Below are 19,280 nucleotides of genomic sequence, written 5' to 3' on the forward strand. Positions count from 1 at the left end.
CAATGTATCGCAAGTTGTAACAAGTCTGATAAATGGAAGCAGCAAACGAGAGCCCCAAAGAGAGACCGATGATAAAATCCATTTTTCTCGCTTGTTTCCCATTGGGGATAGGTGTTGTCTCATGTTTAGAGGGGTTTTGTCATGTACTACTATCCCCCCAATCTGATCAAAGTTGTAGCAGTATATGATAAACAGTCTCTCATAATGTGCAGCATGTTATAATAGTTACTGAGAGTGATACGTGAGAGATTCTCTCAATTTTCTCAGGATTCGATCCCTGATCTAGATTATTTCTTTCTACTGATATAAGATTATGACGCTGTTTACTATTTTATTTCCAATTTCAAACCGTCTAAAATTTGTTGGCATGTGTATTAAAATGGTAAGATTCAACGAAAATGATCAACTCTTATTCCACCAAAATGTTTGTTGGCCATTATTACATACACGGAATTTAGCAAATACCACTATTACTGGAATATGTTTTTTTGAAAGATTGAATGTTTTTTTATGGTATTATTTTTCATTGGCAATAGAATAGAAAAACTTTCTAATGAGGTATTTAGATATAAAAAACAAACAGCCGTTATTTTTTAACGATGTTTTACTCCTCAATCGTTGGCACAGATGCACTAAGTGTGTTTTGGAAGTATAAATAACTTTTTTCAAATTATGATATAGAATTTCAACGCAGAAATTTTCATCACAATTTCTTCGAAGATCGCCAAAAAGAAAACGGCATAGCGGGTGCTGTCACTCCCCAAAGTTGACCGCAGTACATGCCTGCCTCCTCAACACCTTCTTGGGGGGCACCACCAGCGACCAGCGAGCTGCGCGCCCGAGTTTCCCAAATCACCAAGGTGCCTTGCACCAGCAGCGGACGTTTCCTTCCACACGGCGAAAAGACCTGAGCATCGGATGGCAAAAGCATACTCGCACCTTTTCCTCTTTCTCGCTTCCAGCGTGCGATTATTCGTGTTGCGACTGCCGTCCGAACTGGACCTGTTTGCGCCCCGTTCCTGTTGTTAGGCCGTTTTTTTTCTCTGCACTTTTTCCGTACATTTCTCTCGACACTGACATTGAGCTGAAGAGGATGACCAAGATTCGGTTTCAGTGAAGAATATCCGTGATCATCGTTGCATCGTTTGGTACCGAGGAGAAAAAAATCGAAACAACGTGCGAATGAAGCTTGATCTTGATCTTGAGAGATTGGTGTGAAATACGCGCACGTGATTGGCTGAGTGGGTTGGCCGATAGAGAGAGGAAGCATCCGAGCAATGATAGCGAAGTAGTGTTTTCCACCGGGATGCAGTTAGACCGAGTTGTGCCACAATCGAACGTTTCGTGTAAGAATATCTGATTTTTGGGAGCAATTAGTGGCTGTCGGGTTAAGCGGGAAGAAAGCTAATTTGCGTCGGTGGCTTTTGGGTGGCGTTTCAAGTTTCGAAGAGAGTGCGTTTTTGCTCCAAGGTGTCCATCACTTGTCGAAGAAGTGGTTGACCCAAATCTGGCCTCGGAAGTGTGTGACCTACAGCGGGAGAAGAAGTGCTTGTGATGATTGATGATCTTCGTGTGTAGGGAAAAGGAATGATTCGGGCTTTCGAATGAGGTGAAAATCGACAGTAGAAGTCGTTTTTTTTCCTGGCAGGGGAGTGAATATATACAAAGAATGTGCATCAACATTATCCTATTCAAGATGGATAGCATCAAGCGCCAGTTGGGGGTTTTACCAGGAGGAAGATCTTCCTTATTGCTGCTGTATGGTGTTCTGGTGATCATGGCGCTAACTCCCGGAGGATCTGTTCAAGGTTATAGCGTTCAAAAAAGAGGTGAGCCGTTTTGATTAGTCTTTGTATATTTCAAATCCCGTTAAATTATTGCATGTGAGAGACAACAAAAATGATCGAGTGGGACCTGTTTTTTGGGGTACAATCACTTATCTGTTCTTCGTTAGAGTTTGAAATTTGCATATGGCAAAAATGCACCCGGCGTGAGCTTGAAGATGCTCGAAATGAATAATTGCAAATCGAGTTTGCTCAATTAGTTGATTTTACATTCGTGGAATCGCCACAACAGTTAATGACTTGTATCGTTATGCCAATTATGGTGTCTCAATTATCATTGATTATCCATTATCAGCGCATGCAGTCATCCAAGACATGCGAAAAGCGGACAGCGAAAAATTATGCCGATAATGTCTCTTCCCAAACGATTCCTTATAATGACCAACACCCGTAACATTTTGTCTACAATAACGAAAATATCAAGATTGTTTTGAGAGTTCTGTTTGATCTTTCGACCTTGACGCTTGCTTTTGCCGGAGCGAGCGACGAGGGCAGGATCAAACATGTCGCGCGTCGGTCTCGTAAGTGAAAAAGTGGCGTGATCGGGGAGTTCGGTTGGAGTAAGTTAAAAAGTGCCGCGATCGGTTCGTTCTTTTTGATCTTTCGACGACCTTGACGCTTGCTCCTGGGCAGTGCGTCAAGAAAGCCCGAGCTGTCGTCCGTGTTTTTTTTTTTTCGAGTCGCGCGCCTTTTTTTTTTTTTTTTTTTTTTTTTTTTTTTTTTTTTTTTTTTTTTCTGGGTGCTAGCCGAGCAAACGAGTGAAGCTGAAAATGGATTGTGGCCGCTCAGTCAAGGATAACGGATCAATTGGTGAGCTCGTTTCATGCTACTATTTCTAATCTATAAAATATGTATGACTGCACATTTAATCGTTACAATGGTGGGATGTAAATATGATGTTTCAACAAACTATGGATGGTTCGTCACTGTGAGTGTCGACACAAACTCTGATTCATGATTTATTTATGTTTAACATTTTTTTTTTTTTCAGAACACCCCTTATATACCTTTATTTTTGTAATTAAAAAAACTTTGAATGGTTCGACACTACAAGTGTAGACTTGCGAAAGGTCCACTTTATTCAACAAACTTTGGATGGTTCGCCACTGTAAGTGTCGGCATAAGAATAAGAGTGTTCTATGATGTCCCAACCAATTGAGTCTTTTGTTTCTTTTCAAATGAGTAAAATATAATAACACATGCTTTCGTACTGACAGCTGTAGGAATGTTACATTTAGGTATTTGTTCAACAAACTTTGAATGGTTCGTCACCTCAAGTGTCGGCATAATTTTCCTCTACATAGAAATTATATGAACAATTATATTTACGTATAAGCATGTATATATCTCACAAATCATTGTTTATCATGGTCTAATCGCTTATCAAAGTGAATCCTTTGACCCAACGATCCTCCCCATTAACAAACATCCCTCCCAGTAACCTTTGTGGAGATGCAGAGGCAAACACGGTCTCCAAATAGCAAAGGTTACACACTAACATTCCTTCCCTCAATCCCACCTGACTGCAAGGACGTGGCCGGCGCCGTTATTGACCTTGTATAAATAGAGGCACTGAATTATGCACACTGAAGAAGATTATGGCCTATCCCAGCTGAACTTCTAGTTGATTCTTTGTGCATTTTCACTGACTTCGGTCAATCACGGAATAGCAACCATTGATATGTGTAGTCAGTCTAAGCTAAGCTAAGCTAAGCTAATAACGAAAATATCAAGATTGTTTTGTGTTTTTTACGTCGCATTTTTTCAGATTATGTTGCATCCAAAATTTCACATTGTTTCACACGCATTCCTACTTTCGGTCATTACGCAATAAGCTAACCAAGTAGAATGATTCATACTAGACGCAAAAATAGCACCTTTTCTAACGCATGAATTAGAGCATCGCCGTTTACTGTTATTCGTCGTTTGATGATACAAGAATGTGACATCACCTCGTGAACTGTTCTGGAATGGTAATGCGAGATTGATTTGGAATATAAATCGGTTTTGACCACTTCTTCACTTGTTGTCTGTTTACTAACCTATTCGTTTTAGAAGACATAGCTATGATATCATTCGCAAAGTTTGGATTTTTTGAGAGCCATGTGGAGTACGGTTCCGGGATGGTGTCGGCACGTTTAAGAGACGTATTTGAGGTATTTTAGGAATCTTACAGGATTTGGAGTGATCCATTATATCAATGGGATGCATCCTTGTACAATTACTCGCATACATGGGCGTGTCCAGGATTTCCATCAATGGGGTCGAGGGACCTCAAAAGTTTATTTACGAGTTTAACATACAAACAATCAAAACGTTAAACTGTGAAGGATATCAAAATTTTTTGTTCACAATGAACAAAGTGGAGTCCAAAACGCGTTTTGGTTCAATGTGGGGAATGAGTAATACGCCAATTTAACAACTCAGAGAATTTTAAATTAGAAAAAAACCTGAAAACCTGGACAGTTCGACATCCGCAATCACCTTGAGTGTCTTGTTGTACAATATCCTCAAAGAAATCTCTATGGTAGAATCCGTCTGGGCTGTATCCAGGAATGAACTCGAATTTCCTCAAAAATCCCTCGAAGGTTTTTTCATACTAGAGAAACAGAATTCATACAGAAATTTCCCAAAGGATTTTACACGGGATTTCTTCAGGATATCTTTTTCAATCATTTTTTTTCGGTATTTGGCACTCTCCAAAAAAATTTTCTAGAAATTACTCAATGTATTCTATCAACTGTCTCGAAAACACAACGCTTGAGTTCATTAGTTCTTCTATAAACTACTCAAAGACGTCCCCAAGGATCCCACTAAGCATGTTTCTAAGAGTTACACTAATGATACATCCAGAAAATTCTCACCTTCACTACCTTCAAACATTTTCTCTAAAGTTCTTCCATGCATAATATTCGGATTTCCTTCGGAGATCATTTCATTGATATCACTAATGGTTTGTCAGAAATCGAAGCAAGATTGTTTCTAGTTATTTTTCCAAACTTAATCTACCTTTTTCTTGTGATAAATTCGTAATATTTCCTCATATATTACTCTTGGCCATTGTCATGAATTCCGTAATATTTCAAAGATGTATTTAAGGAAACCTTTAAAAAAGTTTAGAACTAGAATTTCCTCCAGCAATCCTTTTGGGCATACCTTCTAAGATCTTTCAAAGTGTACTAAAGAAACTATTTTGAGGAATAGGACGATATTCAAAAATGAAAAGGCAATAGATGGATCTTTTTCAATGGTTGTAAAAACGAAATCCTGAAGCAAAGAAAGCACAACAAGTTATTCACATTACGCTATTACTTTTTCGATCCAGTTTCCTAATCGCTAGTAATTTAAGTGTTCCATTATTTTCCATATGTTTGACAGTTCTTAACTATCATTCTTCCATGCGCTTGCGTTGAAACTTTGAGAAATTTGAGAATCCTGCGTAGCGAGATCAGTGAGTTGAATACAAACATCAGTATCACCGCTCGGTGGCCAGTAAAAGGAACTGAATGTTCGAAAGGTTGTTGTCTGTATTTTTTTCCGCTGGCGTCAACTGTTAGCGTTTAAGAACAAAATAAACAGTCATTACCCTATTTTTCTCAGATCGCTGAAGTTCCATCAGAGATTCCTATTAAAATTCATCTAATAATTTATTTGGAAACTCCTCCACAATCGGATCAAAACAATAGTTTTATCATGAACTCTTCTTGGTAATCCTTCAAGCATAATTGAAAGTACTCATTTAGGAACTTATCCAGAAATTCCTATATATTGTGTTAAACAAAATTCGGACTGTTATTAAATAGGATTTGTTTTTTTCGTATCCATGTTCGTTTGCAAAACAAAATGTAGTACTTTAAACGAATTCAAGGTATTCGTTCTATCATGGATGACTTATACACGGTGTTTAAATTCAGATCGTATTTCAGTGTCAAAAACCTAAATATTGTCGTATTTTACTATGTGAGAGGTTGAAACTATCTTGTATCTAAAGTATAGTGAATTAGAAAGTTAATTTGGGAATCAAACTTATCTTTTTTGCAAAAATCTGAAACTCTTCCTTTGTCCTATTATTGCGGTATTTCATCCTATTATTGCGATAGTGCATTCCTATTCTTGCGGTTGCGATATACCAAAAGAACATATGTTTTGATGTTTTAATATATATAATATAAATTCAATGCCACATAATGCTTGAGCATTGAAACTATGCTCACGGTGCTCCCCAGACCGTTATTATCAGAAAAAAAAAAATCTTCATCAAATCGGAGCTCACCAGTCGTTTTCTATGGTTTACCTGCACTGCCCATAACTGCATATTTGTCACATTCGACATGTTTTACGATTTCATGTTAATACCGTTGAATGCCATCAAAGCATGAATAGTTTTGTTCAACTCAATAAAATCTGTAATATTGTTCTAGAAGATTCGAAAAAACACCAATTTGTTTTGTCGCACTGCTAAATATAACTGCATAACAGTCACATTAGGATTATAAAGTGGCCTTAAAGTGTAGTCGTATATTAGATTTATTTTCTATCTATCTGGGACAAATCGACAAAATTTAAATTTACGCGGTAGGGAATATCCAGTATTTTATTGTTTTGTTCAATTCAAAATCGTAGCTTGATATCTGAATGATTTTGAATGTCTTTAAGTTTTAGTTTCTGGAAACTAAATTATATCAGATATCAGTGATATTCTAATGGTTTTTCATTTACAGTCATTATTATCCACCTAAACTTGAATCAAAAAAACGTTTGCCTTGTGATTTTTAAACTGTGAACGGAGTTGTGAATCGGACAAATCGACAAAATTTAAAGTTACACCATTTTTGAAGCGTTACAATCAGAAGCACTAACTTTAAATTAATTCTACAATTCTAAAATCTGATTCAAATTCTAATCGTTAGACAAGTTAAAATGTTGTTGACACAAACTGCTTATACATGTCGCAAAAGTTTTTCACAAGGTTTTTTTCGTGGGCTCAAATGCTATAAGACATTACGTAGTCAATTTTATATTATTATGTTTTATATCGATTATTTTTTTTATCGAGCTCCACTTTGATTGAATCTGAACATATTTGGCTAGTTTCCATTTCAATCTGTCACATACTGTGCCTGTCAAGTTAAGAAACCGGTAATAACTGGCAAGCAAAAAGTATCGAATTTAGTACTATACCATTTAATTCCACTAGAGTTTGTATCCTTTGACAGATACGCGTATTTCGACCTCAACAGTAAGGCCGTCTTCAGTGTCGTGTACTAGACTCGACTTGTCGAGTTCTGCGGTTTGTTATAATTATACGATGCGGTTTGTTATAATTATACGATGAGTCTATAATTCTTAAGACAATCATATTAAATTAAGATCTGCAAGTGAATTCGCAACATTTTGTTCCATGGGGTTTAATAACGTTCCTTGGAACAAAAAAATCTATAGTCACAACTCAATGCCTGAGAGCGCGTAAGCCTATGAAAAATCTGTTATGATAAACGATATAAGAATGTAGTGATGAAAAGTAGCGAACATCCCAGCCAGCAATTAGACTGGTATATCAAAATTGGCACTGAATTATTCACGCATATATAACTCCAAAGAAATCGAATTTACTGTTCAAAAAAGGCATATACATCCTAAAGTGGAGGCCATATAGAGGCATCAATCCGATTGCAGCAATTTATTGCACCATTATATACGACTGTGTTCAAAAAACACCTTTGATTTGACTGATTTTTCTATTCAGAGTATACGACAATATGAAATCAGCTACCAACACCCTAATTATCTCTGTCACTTTAACTTCATTATTTGCCAAACGTTATTTATAGCATATTTATTTGGTCTTAATGTGAAAAAAGAAGCATGGCAAACAATGTTGAAAATTTACCTTTTTACGTTTTGTCCATCCGACGTTTTGTCATTTTTGACATTTTGGGATTTGACATTTTGTCCCTTATCCTTCACGAACTTTTTGCTATTTCTTTTGGCATGTTCAAACTCACTCACACCAAGCATTTTCGCATATTTTTTTTTTAATTTGTGGACTCATACCTTCACCAGGACATAACTTCAAAACTGGGCCGTGCACCATAGAAAACGGGGTAGATGAAAAAACCGAATTTAGTACTATACCATTTAATTCCATTAGAGTTTGTATCCTTTGACAGATACGCGTATTTCGACCTCAACTGTAAGACCGTCTTCAGTGTCGTGTACTAGACGAGTTCAGTACACGACACTGAAGACGGCCTTACAGTTGAGGTCGAAATACGCGTATCTGTCAAAGGATACAAACTCTAGTGGAATTAAATGGTATAGTACTAAATTCGGTTTTTTCATCTACTTATAGGTATTCTACTAAACAGCTCGAAGATTTATTATCATAGAAAACGACTGGCAGGCTCAGATGTGATGGAGATTTTTTCCGATAGTATCGGTCCGGGGAGCACTGTGATGCTCTCTCCGCGTTAATGACACTGCATGGTACTGTCAGTTTATGTGCATTGGACAAATCTATAAAGAAAATGAATTTATTTCTTTCTGGCACATTTCGAAAACAATTCACCAGAACCCAATGATTTTCGTCAGTTTCGTCTCCTAGTCATTCGTAGGTGGACAATTGTCAAATAAATAGACTAGTGTTTTCCATCTCAGACCAATGGTCGCTAGATAAGAAATAAGTTTTTTATAAGTAGATGAAAAAACTGAATTTAGTACTATACCATTTAATTCCATTTGAGTTTGTATGCTTTGACAGATACGCGTATTTCGACGTCAACTGGTCGGCGTTAAGTCAGAGTGGACCAAGTGACATTTATCATATTTTGAGAAAAATGGGTTTAAAGTCTAAAGCTCTGTAATTTTTAAACTCGTTTAAATTTTGGTTCAATATTCCTACACTGCTTTATGTTACTTTCAAACAATATAATGTGAAGTGACAATCATGAAAAATCATAATCCAAACCTCTATTAGAACAATTTTTTGATGGACTATGTGTACTTGGTCCACTCTGACTGAACTAAACATCACCGTTTAGTGAGTTGGTTCACTCTGACTGAACCATTTCTAGGAAAATAATAATCATTTAATGCTTCATTGGTCAAACTGGGTGCATATCTTTAAGATAAGCAGATTATCAAGACCCTTTGGCATCGTAAATTCTTCAATAAGCCATATTGTCAATACCGAAATCAGTGGCATTACGATAGCTTGAAAATTAAGGTATAGAAGGGTCATTGCATTAAAGGCCAGAAATATTCAAATATGTGTTCAGTCAGAGTGGACCAAGAGAAAATCTTGAATACCGACCAAAATATACTGGTCCAATAAGCGGGTTATAGCACATTCCATACATACACCATAGAACTATCATAAACTTCTGTCGGATTCTGAAATTGACTAAAAAAATGCAATAATCATTCAGTTTAGTGCTTTTGAACACTTGGTCCGCTCTGTCTGCACAGAAATTGTTGCAATTTCTGACCACCCATTCAAATATGGTAAATGGTTAAAAATCAAAATCCAATGCATCGAATTAAGTAATATTTATAAATTTCTATTGATGGATAAGTAGAAGAATCATTCGATGTCGAAAAATCTGACAAATCTTTTGAAATGTTTTTGATTTCCTCGCATTCCTCAGCGCGCTGATCATTTTCGCTGTTATGGTAATAAGCACTTGGTCCTCTCTGACTGCACACTTTTATCGATTTTTATTGATCATCCAAAGTAATTTTATTACATATCTCTCGCAGTTTACAACATTCATCAAATCTGGTCAAAGTGAAACGGAGGTAAGGTAATTTTGCATCTAATAAAAGAATAATCCAACTTTCCAAAGTTTTGTAGGGACCGTTCAAATATTACGTAACGCAACAGGAGGAGGGAGGGGGTCATACATAGTGTTACGGTCCATACAAAAATTCAAAATTTCTCATACAAAAGCTGTTACGTGGGAGTGGGAGGGACACTAAAATTGACAAATTTTGCGTTACGAAATATTTGAATGAACCCTGTACTTGGTCCCCTCTGACTTAACGCCGACCAACTGTAAGGCCGTCTTAAGTGTCGTGTACTAGACTCGAGTTTTTTATCTTAAGGATATCTTACAATTTGGACACCTTGTAAATAGATTATCCACTAACTTTCATTCGATGCATTTTTTAAAGATTGCTTTATTGCAATCATCTTGTTGCTTAATCTTCTTACCCGTATCCACCCAGCCAACGAGAAAAAGTTTAAATTGTTACCATCGGCAATTCTAGACGGATTGTCTTCGGATTAGCTTGAATGTAATCGTCTGGATGTCTAGCTTTTCGAGGCCAAAATAAATTTTGGCAATACTTGCTGTAATACTTTTTAATGTCCAAAGCATCCAAGTATCTTAGGAAAGGAAAAGGAAGAATTCGTAGAGTGATTCATGGTGGATGAATCTCATCAGAAAGAAAAGAGGGATTGAGTTGCAGGAATGCTTGACAAAGTCATTAAATAAATTCCTAGGGTAAACCATATTAAATGCAACTTTTGGAACTGGTCCTAATGAAATTATAGAGGAATTTATAAAAGAAGCTCTAAAAGAGTTTAGGAAGAATTTCTTAGATGTCGATACACAGAATCTATATTTCCCAGGTTGCATTTTATCCTTTAAAGAGTGTATGCAGTTTTTCATTTCAGAATCTCAGAGTTTGCAGAGAACTATCAGGAGCAATTTTTAAAGGAATGTCTTGAAAAATTACTTACTGAAAATAAAGTGAAAACAAAATATAATAAAAGAAAACATTTATTCGGCGCTCAAAATATATATAAACAACTTACGCCACGATCACGTTGACCATTATTTTACGAAAGCTCAATCAATTTGAACAAACAATCTTTGGTTCGATAACTTCCATTGAAGCAATCAAATCAATATGACGTTCATGATAATTTTGAGACGCTCCCCCGCTTTCTCGTTCAAGGAATTTCCGTTTCGCATATTATGTGTTGCAGTGTCACCACTGCTTCCCCTGCTTCTCCTGATCATATCATACATATATGGTTTCCAGACGTATTTCAGCAGTTTGATTAAAGGTTCGAGGTGAATTTACCATATGTCTATCAAAAGTCTTACCCCTGGATCGAAATACAGCATAAATTGTCTTACATATTTAATGGACACGTGGCCTAAAGGGGTTATTTAAGCATAAAGTCATTTTCAACGAAATTATTTCGTAGCAACTATAAAAGACATTTCCCCAATTACAACTTCACTTAAAATATCAAAATATTTAATATTTTATGCCTGAGAAAAAGTACATTCCAATGCACATGTCGAGCACTCTTGCGAAAAAAACATAAGCATAAAATAAACACTTGTCAGTGGCTCGTTCCAGACCATTCAAAATTCAGAATCTCAATTGCCATCGCTTCGTAGCCCTGTATAACTGTGTGAGCCCCAAAACAAATTAACACCCACCTCTGTATCGGGGTTATTGCATCGCTTGTAAAAATCGTCTGCATCGGCGGAACCACTCCGAAATACTTCGCCCCGCGGAACCAGTCGCAACTCACGTGAACTTATCTTTCGAAATAAAATCATGCGGCTGAAGAGCGCGAAGGCACTAATTTGTTTCGTGCAGGCGGACGATTCTTTCCATTGAAATTTTGATGTTTTTTTGTTATTTCCCGTAAGTTTATTTTTTTGGAGAGTCCATCGACAATTGTCTGGCGCTTCCGCGGGGTGTGTATTCTTTTATGCCGAGCCGACCAACACCGATCGAGAGGTTTTTGGAGGTTCTCGAGGTGGAAGTGTGTTGATATGTAGGTACGTGCGCTCCATTCGCTTGCAGAGTATTTCCAGCTCAAAACGGAAATCGCGTGGACGCTCCTAATTGAATCATTTTTTTTTGCAAATGTATTAACGTGGTGAATCAGAATCCGGACGGTACCAATATCCGGACACTCTGATAGTATTTAGCAAATTAAACATAAAATTAAACAATAAATGTAGGATTGTAATTTATATTCATAGCTTTCAATATTGCTCTTCCTTTTTTATTCATAGTTTCATCTAGTTATCCTTTGCAATAAAATATTAAAAATAAAAACAAAGAGGCCGTACCAGTTGAACGTCGTTCCTCCAAAGCACCAAATCCAATAGTGAAGTTTTCGACAAAAACGTCAGGTACTTTCGACTTACGATGAAGATACTCAATCATGCAATTATATTAATGTACGTCTCTGAAAATTGTTCGGAATAATAGTGTTGAAGTGTAGTGCACGAAAAAGTGGGAAAACTTGTGCAAATAAGCCTGTGCTGTGTGAAACTAGGCTGCCTCGAAATCCACCCTTTGTCTCTGCCTTGGGTTTCCTGATGAGCTTCATCATCTGTTGCCAGATTGCAATACGAGAATTCAAGCGTGTGCTATAATAAGGGCGTAAGTCACATGATCGATTTCTCTTCATTGATCCTCTCTTCTATGAATAAAGGTGACAAGATGCAAAATTGTTGGCAATTTTTCTTCTCAGGATGCAATATGGTGCATCGCTGTCTAGCATCCTGAAGTCAAAAACTGGTAAAACGTTTGCATCTGGTCACCTTTCTCGTTTTTCTGTTGATTATGGCAATTATTCTGAACTTCCTAAGAGCCAGTCCGGCCCACCAGAAACGATTCCCTGAGGTATTCTGCAGTGTAATTTCTTTCGAGATCAGATCAGATCGGGGGTTTCTGAACGCCTGGAACATACCGCCATTCCAAAATCTCCGTCAATCGTTGAATTTTCGTGCATCTAATTCCGACCTAGGACAGGACGTGGCAGCTCAACTAAGACTGTCCCGTTGTTTTTCAGTCTATAACCTTGACGATGCAAAAACCAGTGCTACCAGTATCCTTTTTAAGTAAATCTTGTGATCAAATTAAAATATCGAGGCTCATAATTTGGTTGTTCCTTGCACGTTTCATTCAATTAGTGCAATAGAGGATGTCAACTTTTTCTAAAATCAGCTTTATATTCAAAACCGGCGTTAATTTCAGAGAAAGTAGGAACAATTTTCACTATATTGCTCTAAATCAAGTTTTATTTTTTTAAATTTCTTCATTAGTATCATTCCAAACATTACATTCATTTCTTATATCTAGGTGTTCTGTGTTATTAGACAACACTATCATCCTAATTTGGTAAAACAAATTTAAGATTTTATTAACATTTTGTTAACAACTTATTACATTTCATTTGCCGTAGCAGTTCAGATTTTTTGCAGGTGAGTTGATTTCACCTGCTTATAAGAGAAAAAAAATACTTTTTCAATTTACTTAACCCAAACATATAACGCATTAATCGTGGCAATAGAAGATTGTAACGATTTTTGCCTGAAATCATTAATTATTTTATTTGACATTTGTTCCAATGTTAAAACATTGGATATTCTATGTAACTCATTGGTACTATACCAGGGAGGAAGCTTCAGAATCATTTTCAAAAGTTTTATTTTGAATTCTCTGCGGAGCTTTCTTCCTGGTATTACAACAGCTAGTCCGTATTGGTACATCATACAACATGGCTGGCCTGAAAATTTGTTTGAATATCAAAAGCTTGTTCTTAAGACAAAGTTTTGATTTTCTATTAATAAGGGGATAGAGGCATTTTACATATTTGTTACATTTGGCTTGTATGCCCTCAATGTGGTTTTTGAAAGTAAAATTCTTATCTAGCATGAGTCCTAGATACTTAACTTCATCTGACCAATTTATTGGAGCCCCTCTCATCGTGACAACATGTCTACTTGAAGGTTTCAAATAAAGAGCTTTTGGTTTATGTGGGAATTAGTTGAGTTTTGGAAGCATTAGGAGAAATTTTCCATTTTTGCAAGTATGGAAAAAATATTCAAACTTGTTTGCAATCTACTACAGATGACACGCAGGCTTCATCCTTTGGCGGAGAGGCCTGTGTCATCCGCAAACAAGGATTTTTGACTAACTCAGTTTTGAGGTAACTCAGGTAAGTCAGATGTGAAATATTGTATAATATTGGTCCCAAAATGCTGCCTTGAGGAACACCTCTCTTACAGGAAGTCTTTCAGATCTGGAGTTCTGATAATTAACCTGAAGTGTACGATTTAACAGATAACTTTGAATTATTCTAACAATGTATGTATGTGGGAAAATTAAAGCTTTTTAATTTTACGATCAAACCTTCATGCTAAACACTGTCGAATGCTTTTTCTATGTCTAGAAGAGCAAGCCCAGTAGAATAGCCTTCAGATTTGTTGGAACGGATCAAATTTGTTACACGTAAAAGTTGATGAGTGGAATAACCTTAGAATTTTTCCATTTATCAGAAAACTATGCTAATTGAAAACATTTGTTAAATATATCAACTAAAAATGATAAGCTACTTTCTGGAAGTTTCTTGATGAGGATGTAGAAAATTCCATCATCGCCAGAAGCTTTCATATTTTTAATTTTTTCAATAATGGTTCTCACTTCTTCCAAATCAGTCTCACAGGCATTTTCGAAAACGTTCTCTTGATTGAGAATATTTTCGAAGTCCTGAGTAACTTGATTTTCAATTGGACTTGTAAGTCCTAAATTAAAATTGTGCGCGCTTTTAAACTGCATAGCAAGTTTTTGAGCTTTTTCGCAATTAGTTAGTAATAATTTGTTTTCCTCTTTCAATGACGGTATTGGCTTCTGAGGTTTTTTCAAGATTTTAGATAATTTCCAAAAGGGCTTAGAGCCAGGGTCCAATTGAGAAATTTTATTTTCAAGATTTTTGTTTCTTAGTTGTGCAAAACGTTTCTTGATATCTTTCTGCAAATCCTGCCATATAATTTTCATAGCAGGATCGCGAGTGCGTTGAAATTGCCTTCTCCTCACGTTTTTAAGACGGATCAAGAGTTTAAGATCATCGTCTATAATCACGGATTCAAATTTTGCTTCACATTTTGGAATTGCAATGCTCCTGGCTTCAACAATGAAATTTGTTAAAGTTTCAAGAGCTTGGCAATATCAAGTTTTGTTTGTAAAGAAATGTTAACATCAAGAATAGAATCAATATATGTTTCATATATATTCCAGTCGGCTCGAACATAATTGAAAGTGGAGCTGATATGATTGAGAATCGCTACATGGGATATTTGAAATGTAACAGGGGCATGACCAGAATTCAAATCAGCATGAGTAACTTATTGGCTACAAAGATGACTAGAGTCGGTTAAGACCAAGTCAATCGTAGATGGATTTCTAGAAGACGAAAAACATGTTGGGCTATCAGGGTATTGAATTGAGAAATATCCTGAAGAGCACTCATCAAATAAAATTCTGCCGTTGGAATTACTCTGCGAATTATTCCATGACCGATGTTTGGCATTAAAGTCACCAATGACAAAAAAAATTGACTTATTGCGAGTCAACTTATGCAAGTCAGTTTGGAGAAAATTAACTTGCTTTCCAGAGCATTGAAAAGGCAAATAGGCTGCTATGAAAGTATATTTACCAAGCTCTGTTTCAACAGAAACACCTAAAGTTTCAAATGACGAAAAAAGTTGATGTTTTTTACGCCTATGGATGATGATTGCAACTCCCCCACATGCCCCATCAAGTCGATCATTACGATAAACAAAAAAGTTAAGATCTCTTTTGAGTTTAGATCAAGGATTCAAATAAGTTTCAGTAATAACTACTATATGCACGTTATTAGCTGTACGAAAATAGAACAGCTCGTTATTTAAATTATTATTTGGATTCATTAGAAAAACGTAATCCAATAACCAGTGTTGTGAAAAACTCAATTTCTCACAACTCACGCTTGAGATTTTTCATGCGTGAGTTGTCAATCATGCAACTCAACAGTCAAAAAATCATGGATGAGTTTGCTCACCTTTTTAACTCATTGTCTCGTATTTCCACAGTTTACTCACACATGGCAATAATTTCTTGTGAGTCTGGTAAAATTATGTTAATCCTTTCTAACGTAAACAACAACATTCGGGTTTCACGAGTTTTTGCCGGGTTTTGCGACCGAATCATTTTTTACGGTTTGAGTTGATTGAGTTGATTTTTCATCAAAATCTCAAGCGTGAGATTTGCGAAGCAGATCTCTGATGAGTTTGCTCTCACGAGAGAGCGTATTGATTGAGATTTTGAGTGTGAGTCTATCAACACTGCCAATAACAATTTGATCAGTAAATTTTTCACCAACTTGGACTGCTTCAGTCATAGTGGTGGCTTTGAACATTGCATCAATCATTAGATTCAATTGTTTAGTTTGAAAATTAAAATCAGAGGCAGACATATCACATGAAGTAGGTACATTTGATGTTTTTCCGTTAGAATTTTCGGTAGACGAAGAGGCGGAGTAGATGTTACCTATGGCGGCATGGTTTCTTCCATTTGATTTGAATCAAGAAGAATGGGTACTCATAGTACGAATAGGGGAGGAGTTCAAATTACCTGCTACAATATCGGCAAAGGATTTACCGTGGGTAGATAAATTCGAAATTGATAGATTCGAACAGCTACCCGACGGATTAAAATTAGTTTGTGAATGAGCATGATTATGATCTTCCTGATGGGTATGATTCCTAATCAAGCGATCGTTAACTAAAACATGAGCATTGTTCGATACTCTACCAGGCAAATTCCGGAAACGACCGTTACCGTAACGGATATTATCTTTCATCTGCCTGGCACGAGCCTCGACGACTCTCATGTGTGAAGGGCAATCCCAAAAATTGGACTTATGATTGGCCTTGCAATTGGCGCATATAAACTTTTCGGTATCTTCCTTCACTGGACAGACGTCCTTGGCGTGAGAAGAACCTCCGCAAATCATGCATTTAGCATCCATGCGACAATTTTTTGTACAATGACCCCACTTTTGGCACCGACGGCATTGAGTGGGGTTCTGGTAAATTCCTCCAGGTTTCTGTCACACGGACATCGAACATAAGTCTTGCTTTTTTCTAAAGCTTTAATATTATTTAGTTCATTTTTGTTCAAGTGAACTAAATAATATTCTTGAGAAAGCCTTTTCTGAACAATGCCAGATTAGGTTCTTTTTTCATAATGATTACTTGGACTGGGGAAAATCAAAGTAAATCATTTATTCCATTTTTGATCTCTTCAGGTGACTTATAGTCACTTGAGAGACCTTTCAAGACAACTTTGAACAAACGTTCAGTTTTGTCGTCATAAGTAAAAAAATTGTGCTTCTTCTCTTCAAGATGTTTGAGAAGAAGTTCGCGATCTTTAAGAGTTTCCGGCAAAACGCGACAGTCTCCTTTCTTTGCGATTTGGAAGGAAACCTTGATTCCCCTAATGGAGTTCAAGATCTCCTGCCTAAATCCCCCAAATTTGGAACAATTGACCACTTGAATCAAAGAGCCTGGGCTAGAGGCTGCTTCGATTTGGTGTTCGGAAAATTTGCTAGAGCATCGAACATTCCGATACAATTATCAACATTATTCATTTCACACTTGGAAAAAAGTTCGCGTTCCGGGGAAACGTCCTTTTTTCCATTCTTGCCACGTTTAGTGACAGTTTTAAATCCCACTTTTTTGGAAGGAAGTTGTGAATCAGAGATTCACCCTTCCTTTTGTTTGTTGTTGCAACCATGTTTAGTGAATAAACGAAAAAAGACGTGACATCCTAAGAGGTTTTTTTTCCCACGACGTTGTTCAAGAAGGATTACCACCGCTAGCTTTCGCCAACGGGTCCAACGAAAAATCGAAGGCACGGGTCCAAACAAGGATCGTAAAGGGATCAATAGTAGAAACAAATAGTACTGAAAAGCACTGTTTTTGTAGCACTGAAAAGTACTGTTTTATTGCTTTAGGTAGTTTTTAAGAAAACTTCCAAGAGCAGAGAGAATTCGTGTACGCACAGCACGAAGGTTCGATGCGTACTGAAGTTTTTTCATTTATTTCAGCATTGTAGGAGCACTTGCGGTGAACTTAACATCGAATATGCATAGATTTTAAACGCAAAAGATTTATGAAAAAATCTTAATAATTGATATAAACTCTATTTTTTTAACTAGCAACACGGCCGTGCTAGCAACAAAGTGCCCTGTTGCAATCCAACTCAACGATGTAAAAGTAGTGGTTTTTTTTGTCAAGCAATTGTTTTCGTTTATGATCGTTTTGATCTGACACGTCATGTCTTAGGGACAAACCATAGCGTTTTTCAACCGCCTACTCGATGGCAAGTCGAAGGTTGCCGGGACCACTAGTAAGGAATAAAATTTCCCGTAGAACCAACTATAATCTAATGTGATTTTTTTTTGTCTTACTTCTTCGAGAAATCATTAAATAAAATGCACCGTTTTTAGTCATAAATTTCCAAATGATAAAAAAATGTATTCTTTAATGAATGTTCGAATCCTCTGAGCAGAATCTCAAATAGAGAAAATTAAAAGTAGATGGAGTACCGTGTACCTTTTAATTCCGCTCCTAAATGCTTATCTTTGACAGATACGCGTATTTCGACTACCACTTGCAGTCTTCTTCAGTGTCAGTTACTCGTATCCACTGCAACTGACACTGAAGAAGACTGCAAGTGGTAGTCGAAATACGCGTATCTGTCAAAGATAAGCATTTAGGAGCGGAATTAAAAGGTACACGGTACTCCATCTACTTTTAAGTTTCTCTAAAAAATGTATGCCTTTTTCAAATCGTTGTCTTGAAAATTATATAAATTTTAATGAGAAATTGTTGCTAATACATGCGAAAAGTTGCATTTACATTAAAAATAGTCAGTCTGAAAATGCCATTCTTATTTGCATTTTGTGCTGGAAATGCTCTATAGCGAAATGCCCATACAGCAGCAAAAGAGGAAGTGAGAATTCTCAAGACGATGGATATAGGTGGCCACGCTTCGTAGTTTAAGTGTTCTTTTCCTCTGGATATATGATGGGTGGTGATGAAGCGCTTGAACGTCTGCTCAAAATTGTGCTGGAAGTTGAAGAGGAAACATAAATTTACGCTGCGATTGTTGAACCCATTTTTCATGCGGCGAAAAAAGTCAAAAATTATGCAAATAATTACATTGCACGGCTGGCTGGAAGCGAGCAATGCGCTAATGAAATCAGGTCGGGGACGGAATTCTTATTCAGATGATGAAAAAATTGTGTTAAAAAAACAAAAACGAAAAGCTTACTTTCATGTTTATGTAGCACAACAGCATTCCTCACTAAAGCTTCTCACCTCTAGCACAAACGACTTCGACGACGGTATAAACAACAAACCTTCTTTTGTGGATGCTCTCGAACGGTTTTCTGGAGATAATCCGCCCTGTAATATCACACTCACGTGGAGCGTCAAGTCAAGAGTCAGTATCAAATTTCAAACTTACCAAAAGACCAACTCACAAATATGTAGGTTAAATCCCGTCGATAAAGCCATAAATATGAGCCCAGCACACGAGTGAAAGGAAAACAAGCAACATCTCTCAAGT

At 36.7% G+C, this 19,280-nt stretch overlaps 1 protein-coding gene across 2 annotated transcripts in view; it reads left to right on the plus strand.

The window, feature by feature from the left end:
* The first annotated feature begins 710 nt into the window (after positions 1–710).
* Positions 711–19,280, plus strand: part of LOC5564940 (mucin-17) — a 136,367-nt gene continuing 117,797 nt past the window's right edge. The window contains exon 1 of one of the 2 annotated variants that reach the window (XM_021848069.1): positions 711–1,829. In XM_021848069.1, the coding sequence (XP_021703761.1) occupies positions 1,670–1,829 (160 nt within the window). In that variant the 5' untranslated portion in view covers positions 711–1,669. The remainder of the gene's footprint in view (positions 1,830–19,280) is intronic. The other variant, XM_021848070.1, reaches the window with a different exon arrangement.

This window comes from Aedes aegypti, chromosome 2 (assembly GCF_002204515.2).
Source record: "Aedes aegypti strain LVP_AGWG chromosome 2, AaegL5.0 Primary Assembly, whole genome shotgun sequence".
In the NCBI taxonomy this organism is placed as follows: domain Eukaryota; kingdom Metazoa; phylum Arthropoda; class Insecta; order Diptera; family Culicidae; genus Aedes; species Aedes aegypti.